General features: G+C 40.5%; 2 protein-coding genes across 2 annotated transcripts in view; both read right to left on the bottom strand.

The window, feature by feature from the left end:
* Nucleotides 9,624-10,531, bottom strand: LOC109845175. Its single transcript, XM_020414394.1, has 2 exons — nt 10,093-10,531; nt 9,624-9,966 (listed from the first exon to the last, which is right to left on the bottom strand). The coding sequence occupies exons 1-2, from the start codon at nt 10,333-10,335 to the stop codon at nt 9,721-9,723; spliced, it is 489 nt and encodes a 162-aa protein (XP_020269983.1). The 5' UTR covers nt 10,336-10,531; the 3' UTR covers nt 9,624-9,720.
* Nucleotides 10,561-10,739, bottom strand: part of LOC109846287 — a 1,302-nt gene continuing 1,123 nt past the window's right edge. The window contains exon 3 of the mRNA XM_020415511.1: nt 10,561-10,735. Coding sequence (XP_020271100.1) covers nt 10,561-10,735 — 175 coding nt within the window. The remainder of the gene's footprint in view (nt 10,736-10,739) is intronic.

The raw sequence follows: 10,739 nt of genomic DNA, 5'->3' as shown, positions 1-10,739 counted from the left end.
CGACCAGCCACCTCAATGACGTCACAGCCACGTCCTCATTGCCATTTGTCGTTGCCTCAACTTCACCGTCGACGCCACCAAGCTCTGTTACTCCCCTCTCTGACAGTCCATTCAACCATCACCACCACCTGCATGCAGACCCGTAGTCTCGCACGTCGACGTCGATGTGTTCGACGAAACCCCTAGGTAAGATCCATCTTGCTCATTGACTTATCATTTTAATATTTATATTTGTTATTATTGATTACATAGATTAGTTTATGATATAATTATCTATGTGGGATTGTTTGATGAAGAATATTAAATATATCATAGTAATATGATAAATAGCATTTTTAGAATAATTATAATAAATTAAAAGAATTTAGTTCGGCAAAAGAATCATTTTTTTAGATAATTATAATAATTTAAAGGAATTTATTTTGGAAAATGAATTATTTTAGATTAATTGTTAAGAGAAATAATTTAAAATGAATTAATTTATAAAAAGATTTTTTTTCTAAATTATGTAGACGTTGTTTATGATTTATAATTCTTAATTTTGATTATCTGACATGCCATGATATTATTTCGCATGATTAGTTGCATTGATTATTCCTTGTTGTGATTGAGAATCATTAGGAGTTTATGACTATAGTGACCTGTGTGACATGAACAAGACCTAGAGGCTTGTGTGTTATTGACTTAGAAATACAAGAGATGTTGGGGATAGGAAAGTCTTTGTTCATGTAATCAGATAAGACTATTGATATATCTTTTTGGCTCGCACTAGTGGATCAGTGTCACCACTGGGGTTGGTTTGTTGGGTCAAAGTGGATCAGTGTCGCTGCTTTGGTCCGTGAATTTGATATTCACTCAAGTCGGCTTGAGTTTGGACTGAAGAGAGGGATTATAAATGTTAATTGTTGTTGTTTATGTGCGGGAGATGTCATTGAGTCTAGGGATCATTTGTTTTTTTAATGCTCTTTCTCCTGTTGCATTTGGAATCGCATTATGGACTAGATTGATTTCAGGTGAAAATCAAATAATTGGACTCAACTAATGAATTGGTTTAAAATAGGTTGAGAGGAAAAGGTCACAAGCAAAAGCTTAAGAGGTTGGCTTCGACCTTCTAGCTCTGACCCGCTTATATTGCATCGTATAACCCGGCTGCGATCGGTAACTATTAGACAAAGAAATTATCAGAGAATGCAAAGGGGATTATCCTCAGATGATGAAGCATCAGATGCCAACTCTGCAGTTGCTTCTGACAAAAGGGTGTTCAGCCCAGGATAATCCCACGAGTTATTCATGATCAAGACCGTACAAATCGCCAGAATTCTCGAGGATGCTCTAACCAAGCAGAAATAGGCATTCAAGATTGAAATGGAAATGACTATGCTACAGATGAGGGAAGAGCATGACCAACAAATTCAGGCTCTGTCTAACCAGTTTGGTGAATCCAGCCGTCGCAACCTTGCTGACCAAGCAAGTAGCGATTCAGATGTGGATGAACATCTCAATGCTGAGAACCCTCTCATTGACCAGAACACTGGGGGTGACCCTACTAAAGATAATAACACCGGGGGTGGTCCCGCCAATGATAACAACATTGGGGGTGGCCATGTTGTTCCTCTCACAAATCGTCCGAAGCATGATACAGACGAGGACGAAAAGATGAAGGACCTCGAGAGAAAAGTCAACGCTCTAATCGAAGGTAAAGAAGACCGGGATTCCGTGTCCTTACCCGAGAGAGTGGGATTCGATCCCGTATCCGGCGAAGTTCAACCTGATCAACTTCACACCGTTCGACGGGAAGAATTCGCCTACTCAGCATTTGATCTACTTTAAGTTCCACTTGGGTATGATCTCTAGCAATGAAGCCTTGATGGTTTGGTCATTTGTTGGCACCCTTCGTGGGCCCACCTTCGATTGGTACCACAGTCTCAAGTCTGAAAGCATCAACAGCTAGGATGACCTGGAGAACCTGTTCCTCACTCACTTCTTTGATGATGATGCCAATGTATCAATCAGGACACTCTTCGATGAGAAGCAAAAAGGTAACGAGACGGTCGACGAATTTGTCAAGCGCTTCCGGAACAAGGCGATGAACTACCGAGATCTGATCACAGAGGACTTCATCCTCCAAACCTGTTATAACAACATCTCTTTGGACATGTTAGAAGTCATGGGAGTGGCATCGTCCAACACCTGGAAAGAGTTGAAGGTGCACGGAGAACGAGCCGAACGCTTCCTTAGAAGGAAGTAAGCCGAGAGAAGCCAACCGATGGCTAACCCTCCTAATTTAAGCTTCGTCTCCCTTGGTAAAGGGAAAGCCCCTGCAACTGCTGTTGATGCTAATCAGACGTCACAACAATAATCCCGGAGACAGCAAAAGACTTCGGATTCGAGACTCCAAAAAGAGTACTCTTTCAAGGACGAAGACGTTCCAGCCATTTTCGAATCTCTCCTTGAAAACAACAAGATCAAGCTTCCACCTATCGCAAATCAGGAGGAAGCTGATAACATTTCGGATCCAAAGTATTGTGCATACCACAGGAGGATCCTTCATCCCACCAAGACTTGCTTCGCTCTCAAGAATAGCATCCAAATATTGGTTGAAACCGGCGTCATAACACTAAACTAAGCCCAATAAGAGCGGCGATACTCCGACAAGTATAAGAGTACAAACTGCTCCTTCCGACACTCCAAAGAGTATACGAGTATAAATTGCTTCTCGATCCTCCAACCGGTATATGAGGTTAAACTGTTTCTTGATACTCCAATAGGTATATGAGTCTAAATTGTTCCCTTTCTTTCACGGGAAGTTCCTAGAGAATCTTATATTCTTAAGGATAACCCGAACATGTGACTGAGAACAACGTACTCATCGTTACACCCAGTTTTGCTAAGAAAGCTGGGGGTGGATAATTCATGTAACGGAAAGTTCCCGGAAGAATGTTAAATGTAATATTCTTAGGGATAACCCGATCATTACGAACATAGTGATAAATACAAAACTCCTACTGTGATTTATGAACACTCTTTTGTTGACGACTCACAGTCTTCCACCACAAAATCTCCCACCGATCAGACTAATTGACGGTGGGACGATCAAAATTTCTTTCGGTTAAATCCACTCAAACTTTTGATGTATCTGTGCACTCAACATCCTCATTGTTAGAGTCCGGACATGGTACCCAGAATTTTAATGTCCTAATCTTTGATGAATTATCAAACCTCTTCGTGTAAAGTTCTTATCACTTGACACCAAGAATCCCTATTGAGTAATCGGTACAAGTCAACACTCCCACTGTGATTTGTACTCCCACTCCCACTGTTTACCTGGTCAAACCTTCTTAAAGTTAGGACCACAACCAAAATCCTCTATCGATTTCTCTAATGAACGAGAGGTCCACAAATCGAGCGATTAAACCTTCCTACAGTTAGGATCGTCTCAAACTCCCGCTTGGTCAAACCTTCCTATAGTTAGGGCCAAAACAAAAATCCCCTTTCGATTCCTCCAATGAACGAGAGGTCCACTTTCAAATCGAATAATCAAACCTTCCTACAGTTAGGGTCACCTCAAACTCCCGCTTGGCCAAACCCTCCTACAGTTAAGGCCAAAATCACAATTCACTCTCGATAAACGAGAAAATCACCTTTAGTTCGGTAATCAAACCTTCCGACAGTTAGGATTATCCGAATCTTTTTAATTTTCGGAGTAGCGATCCTACTCCTAGTTTCACTCTTTAGATTCTCAAAGTGGAGATCCCACTTTGAGTTTCCTCTGTACTGAAGATAGAATATAAAATTCTTCCTCTTCGGTTTTGAAAGATAGAATATAAAATTCTTCCTCTCCTATTTTGGGTTCGTCTTTGCCCCAATAAAAGACACAATATTTCAACATTATAAATCCGTACCTCACATGCGCGAGGAAATTTATCTCGAATCCTAAGTAGGGATAAGTCAGCGCCTAACACGTGTTTCCGATTTAGTCTTTTACCGATTGAAAAAGACACCAGAATCCAAGTCTGGGGAATTTTATCCCAAAACCTAAGTATGGATAAGTCAGCGCCTAACAAGCGTTGCCGGTTAGTCTTTGACCGTAAAAAGGACAAAAGCCCACATATTCGATATTATGGCAGGTTGTTATTAATAACACCAAAATCTATGCCTCACACGCGCGGGGAATTATGTCCCGAATCCTAAGTAGGGATAAGCCAACGCCTAACACGCGTTGTCGGTTTAGTCTTTCACCGATTGAAGAAGACACCAGAATCTAAGTCTGGGGACTTTTATCCCGAAGCCTAAGTAGGGATTAGTCAGCACCTAACACGCGTTACCGGGTAGTCTATTCCTATGAGAAAGATGAAGTCTACGTATTCAATATCGTAGCACTAAGAGAGTTAACTCTCTTAGCACAACGTCACATGCGGAACGGAATTAAACAATCTGCATACAAGCCTGACTCAAACGGTGGTCGGTAAAGGCTAATCAAACCCGTTGATGGTTGAGAATTTACCAAAAATTCGATAAATATGAGTCATTGACGCATCAGCTTCATTAGTTAGTCTCGTGACTTGAGCATCCAACGACTTCGGGATAAGATCCATATCTCCAGATGAAACAACTTTAATAGTTAGTCATGCAGCCCAAAATTTGAGACCGCCACGCTCCAACGCCTTAAGAGCTTAAATTGTGTAGACTCTAGCAAACGTACGAGTATAAACTGTGTTAACGTCGATCAACGCGTTACAGTAAAGGTCGATGCCGGTCAACGCATCAATAATTTCACCAAAATGGGGGAAAAGATGATTCCAAGGAGTTCAATTACAATCAGATATGAAATCCCGATGAAGATGATCAGTTCAAAGTCAACTCAATGGCATGAGCTAAGTTTAAAAACTTACACACCAATCTCAGTTCAAGATTTAGACAGCGGTCAGACGATAAATGTAGAGCCGGATGAATTTCATCTATTCGATAAAATACTGAATGGACTGAAGGCTGAAGAAGTCAAGAATTGAAACAGTTCACATGTCCCTCTATGAAATCAAGGAAATAGCCTATCTTATCCAAAGCATTCCAGACTCCTCTATAAAAGAATGAGTCTGAAATACTTTGGAGGGGGTATCTGTAGGCGTCTAAAAATACCTATGGGTATCCGTACATAGCTTGAGATGGAGAGAAGACGACGAACGTCTTTATTCGAGTCTAAGAGGATTATCTAAAACCGACAAGCGTAGGAGGCGAAATGGCGAACCAAGTGGCCGGCACGCTCGTTAATCAGTTCATGCGCATCGTTCAACACGCGCTCGTCAATCCGCTCGCGCGCGTCGATCAACACTCGTGCGTCAATCAGTTCTTGTGCATCAATCAATACGTACACGTCAACCAACGCGCACACGTCAACCAACGCACGTTCGACGACCAGTCCCGCAACGAAGTGTACAAGTCAATAAGTCAACCAAATACACGAAACAACAAAATACAAGTCCTAAAAAGTCGGAAAACAAAAGATTCAATAGAAGACCGGATTCCCCGCGCTCACGCGGGTCGGAACGAATCTGGCACGGGTCAGATCAGTCCGACCCCTGCCAGCGCGGGTTGGATATGACCGACCCGTGCAAGCGCGGATCAGATCTATCCGACCCGTGCCCCCCCCGGTGCTGTTTCGACCCCAGGACGCGTTTTTCGGTTTTAAAGCGGTTTTTCTCAGGATTTATCTGTTCTAGGGGTTCCTAACTGCCTAAATATCATCTACAAATGTGGTTAGGTTGTTATTACCTAAAGATATGGTCAAATCCATCATTCTTATCCGAAAACCCCCAACCGAAGCCTATAAATACAGGGCTAGGGGCTCATTTCATGGGGTCGATTTATTATCAAGACGAGGAGGTGCTGTCGAATTCTAGATCCAAGAGTTATGAATTTCAGTGAGGGTTAGTGAGATCTCGATGAACTCCAGCATAAAGAAGGAGCTATTCGAAGGATCTGAAGTCCGTACGTCCGTTCCTTGAGATTAGGCTTTGTCTTAATCTCGAGAAGAGCTACAGATTTCGCTTGGTCGATTTTAGTGCTCCAATAAAATACTTCCTCGGTGAAGGTGAAGCTCTGCCAAATTTTCCATCAATCGGATCTGATCCGTAGGCGGTCCACGGATAAACCCCGACACAGGTAAAGATCCCACGTAAAATAGAGACTAATAAATAGGGTATGTGTGTTGTTTGAATGAGAATTGTAACTTTTATTTTCATTGTGTAAAGGTCTTATAAAAAGACCAATCTTTTTAAACTTATTGTAACGATCAAAGTTATAATGAGTTATACAATGAAGAAAACAATTTTCTACCCAAACAAGCTCCACTTTATTCTTTCACTCCACAAAAATATGCAGGACCTCATGTTTATGTTTTATAGGATATACTCAATTCCTCCTGGAATAGTCATCAATAAAAGTGACAAAATAGTTAGCCCCACCAAGTGATGTGTTTTTAGAAAGGCCCTAAACATCTGTGTGAATGTAATCCGATATACCTTGGGTGTTGTGAACAGCGGTGCCAAACTTCACTCTAATCTTCATTCCAAGTACACAATACTCACACAATTCCATTTTGCAGGTCTTCGCATCTTTTAATAACCCATATTTCGTCAATGACAAGAGGAACTTATCACTTGTGTGTCCTAATCTCATGTGCCAAAAAGTGGTAGTGTCCTCCTCTGTAGTGATAGAAGCTGCCAGACCCCCTGTAACTGTCGTACCCTTCAAGTAGTATAGGAAGTTTTCTCTGACTCCTCGCATCACCACCATAGAATCCTTCATGACCTTCATGGTAGCATCATCTAAGGTCACCCGATAACCAGCTACCTCCAAAGTACCAAGAGAAATAATATTCTTCTTCAACTACGGCACGAACCTCACTTCTTTCAACTCCCTCACCACACTGTCATGCATCCTAATCCGGATCGAACCAATACCACCAATAGAGCATACGTGGTCATTATCCATAAGCATGACATCCCCTCTTTCCACCTCCTCAAAGATGGAGAACCAGTCCCTCCTCCGGCAAATATGATATGTGGCTCCCGAATCCAACATCCACTCCGTGAAGTCAGCATAGCAAACCGACGGTAGTGTAGGACACAAATAGCCTGAAGAATCTGAATTTGAATGTTCACCAATATATTTTGCAACATTAACTTTTGAAGCTTGTACAGCTTTCCCCTTATTCTTCCCGGCTTTTTCCTTCCACTTTGGACAATCAATCTTTTAATGTACTTCTTCTTTACAATATCGATATTGATTTCTACCAACATTCTTATAGGCACCTCTATTCTTTGATTTTGAGCAGTTGTTATGGCGGTGATTTAGACTACAGCCTCGAACTGCTAATGCATCTCCTGATGCCTCCTCGGAGGGTTCATCATCACTCTTTCTCAACTCATAATTCACCAACACTGAGGTCACCTCCTCATAGCTAACAGTAGTTCTTTCATATATCATAGTGAGAACGAACGTATCATAATCATCCTCCGGCAACAAACACAAAAGTAGCATCGATTTGTCTTCATCCTTAACTATGATGTCCACATTGGCCATATTTGAAAGTAGCTTGGTGAAATTGTTTACATGCTCTCTAATGCAAACTCTCCTCTTCATCTTGAACCGGTAAAACCTCTTCTTCAAGTAAAGCTGATTCTCAATGCTTTTCGTAAGATACTTCTCATTGAGTGTTTTTCACATTCTCTTTACCGACGTCTCTTTCATTACGTTATAAATAAGATCCAGCGTCAAGCATGAGCGAATAACTCCATAAGCTCTACTATTCATCTTCTTCCAAACCTTATCCTCCATATCAACGGGTTTTTCTTGTAAATCAAGAGTCTTCTCCAAATTCTGTGCATCCAACGCGTCCATCACCTAACACCTCTAAAAACCAAAATTAATCTTACCGTCGAACTTCGTAACATTAATCTTCATGTTATTGATGCTCAGACTCTGTATCTCCTTCGTAAGAGACAAACCTGATGTGCTTGCTTCTCCCATATTGTCGATCTAACTCTTCAAATAGGAATTTTTCACTGAATCCCTCGAACAAGCCTCAAGCCAAACCTAAAGCTCTGATACCACTTGTTGTGTGTGGCGGAAGCTCGAAACCACATGAAGAAGAACGAGATAAATCACAACTAATAAGCCAAACACAATATCACAGTAAGACAAACTAATTTTACGTGGTTAGACAAGTTGCCTACGTCCACGGGGCAAGGAGGGGGGAATTATTACTATTATAAATCAAGAGAATACAAATAAGGTTACAAATCTCACCAAATAAATCCTAAAACAAAGCCATAATTGTCTTAGTCACCTATAGTGAGTTTTTTATAACCCAGCACAGAATTGAAACCTAGATAGTGGGAGCCATAATTGTCTTAGTCACCTATAGTGAGTTTTTAGGGGGATGTTTTTAGTTCCAAGATTTCCATTATACTACTTGGAAGTTTTAGAATTTACAACGTATTTTTGTAAAATTTGAATTTTTGACGGTGTTTATTATAATTTTTTAAACTAATATCTTTTCTTGCTATACTTTAAATTTTATTGCTTCACTTTTGTGATTTGTTACTATATGTTCATTTTTAATGCTATACTATCATAAGCCGTGCTCCTGACTGGCATGTGACTAAACTAGGAAATATACACAATTAGGTCAAACACCACCCAAAAGCACGTACTTAAGCCTATAAAAAAGATCAATACATACATCTCATCCACTTTGTTCAGAATAGAATCACAAAATCATACACAATCACAAATATAGAGAACTGATATATAGAAAAGAGTAAGTATTTGGTATTAGTATTCAGTGGAAGCAAAAAATACTCAACAAAAGTAAATAATAAGTCCCACAAATACTAAATAACATAAGCAATATCATGAGCTGATATTAATGTCATGCGCACAAGAAACATAATAACAAGTCCGCATGGCCATACATGTCTGACATAATAACTGAAATTACTAGATACATTACACTAGTACAAAATTGGCCTGCCCAAACGGTTGGAACCGTTTGGGAAAACCCCCTCCCAAACGGTTATAACCGTTTGGACGAGAAAAAACACCCGTTTGGGCTAAAGCCATTGGGGATAACTTTTCCCCAACGGTAGCCCAAACGGGTACAACCGTTTGGAACTAGTCCCAAACGGTTGAACCCGTTTGGAACTTGTCCCAAACGGGTACACCCGTTTGGGACCGCGATATATGCCAAACGGTTTCAACCGTTTGGCATATAACGCTGTCCCAAATGGGTACACCCGTTTGGGACCTCAGTATATGCCAAACGGTTGAAACCGTTTGGCATATATCGCTGTCCCAAACGAGTGTACCCGTTTGGGAAAAATATTTGGCCAAACGGTTTTAACCGTTTGGCCTATTAATTTTAATTTTTTTTTTCCATTTCAGCTATTTTATTTATTTACCTGTTTACATTTAATATACACATTTTACACAATGAATTAAAAACATATACATACACAAAAATATCTCAAGCGATGCTAAATATTCAATATTATATATATAAATACACAATAATTACTCAATATGCAATATTAGAGATAAATGCACAATAATTACTCAATATTTCACAATGAAAAGCATCCAATATTATATATTTGTCTCTAATATCCAAAATGTCTCATACATCCAAAATATAAGATAGGAATAGTCTAATTCATCCAATCAATGAACAGAAGAAATTCCTCGAAGAATATCCTCTTGGGACAAGCCCGAACGCCTTAAGTCTGCAAATATCCTAGCAATATTCTCATGTGACAAACCTTGAGCACTGGAAGTAGAAGTGTTTGCAGTCGAAGCAGGACGAGCAGAATGAGGTATATCGGTAGCGGGCTGATGAATTGGAGCCGGTCGCGTAAAAGCTGATGGATCACTACGAGTGGGAGCAGAACGAGCGCCCTGAGAATTAACCTATAAAATAGTAGCAATGTATGAGTGTATAATTGTCTGAGTGTTAAGTCTATGCGTATATTTACGTGTATAAGATGTATGCATATTTGTGCCAATGTACATGTGTATGCGAGAGTGTGTATGTACCATATTGTTAGTAATCAAATGCATCTGAGACCTAAATTCCTCCCTAAGCTCCTCCCTAAGCTCCTCCCTGAGACTATCCATCTCAGCTACCCGAGCTCTAAGATCAGCCACCTCGCGACGTAGTTCCTGATTAGAAGTGTCGATTTCCGGTATGGAGGACGTCCTCAAGTAAGTCCGAGTGGCACCAATGCCCATGCCTCTTTCATAACCGCCGTGATGCCCTCCGTGCAGGGAATCTAACATCTGGGTGAAACAAAGTGCATCGTCCTCTGTGGCTGAATCGACCCCTGATAAGGTTGCCTCCTGGATGACTCGATTCTACACAATATAAAGTAGTCAACTGTAAGTCGACAATGCAAAAGTAGATATATTTAAGAAACAAATAAAAACAAAATAAAAGTAAGATTATAGCATAAAAGCAATTCTATCTTTGATATGGATTATTGCAAATGAAGTCTGGATGATTTACTAAAGGTATGATACAGAAATAAAATCAAATTGCATATATGTGACTGTATCTGCTGCAGATACACAGCAGTGTGTATCTGCTGCAGATACACAGCAGTGTATCTGCAGATACACAGCAGATACACACTGCTGTGTATCTGCAGTGTGTATCTGCTGCAGATACACAGCAGTGTATCTGC

The sequence above is a fragment of the Asparagus officinalis genome, chromosome 6 (genome assembly GCF_001876935.1).
Source record: "Asparagus officinalis chromosome 6, Aspof.V1, whole genome shotgun sequence".
Lineage (NCBI taxonomy): Eukaryota > Viridiplantae > Streptophyta > Magnoliopsida > Asparagales > Asparagaceae > Asparagus > Asparagus officinalis.
The sequence above is the reverse complement of the archived record's forward strand: the minus strand, read 5'-3'. Positions and strand labels throughout refer to the sequence as shown.

Excerpts from the sequence above, each read along its gene's own strand:
- LOC109845175 (XM_020414394.1), bottom strand. The coding sequence starts at position 10,335 with ATGTTAGATTCCCTGCACGGAGGGCATCACGGCGGTTATGAAAGAGGC. Across the intron at positions 9,967-10,092 it reads ATTTGATTACTAACAATATG|GTTAATTCTCAGGGCGCTCG; the intron begins GTACATACACAC and ends ACTATTTTATAG.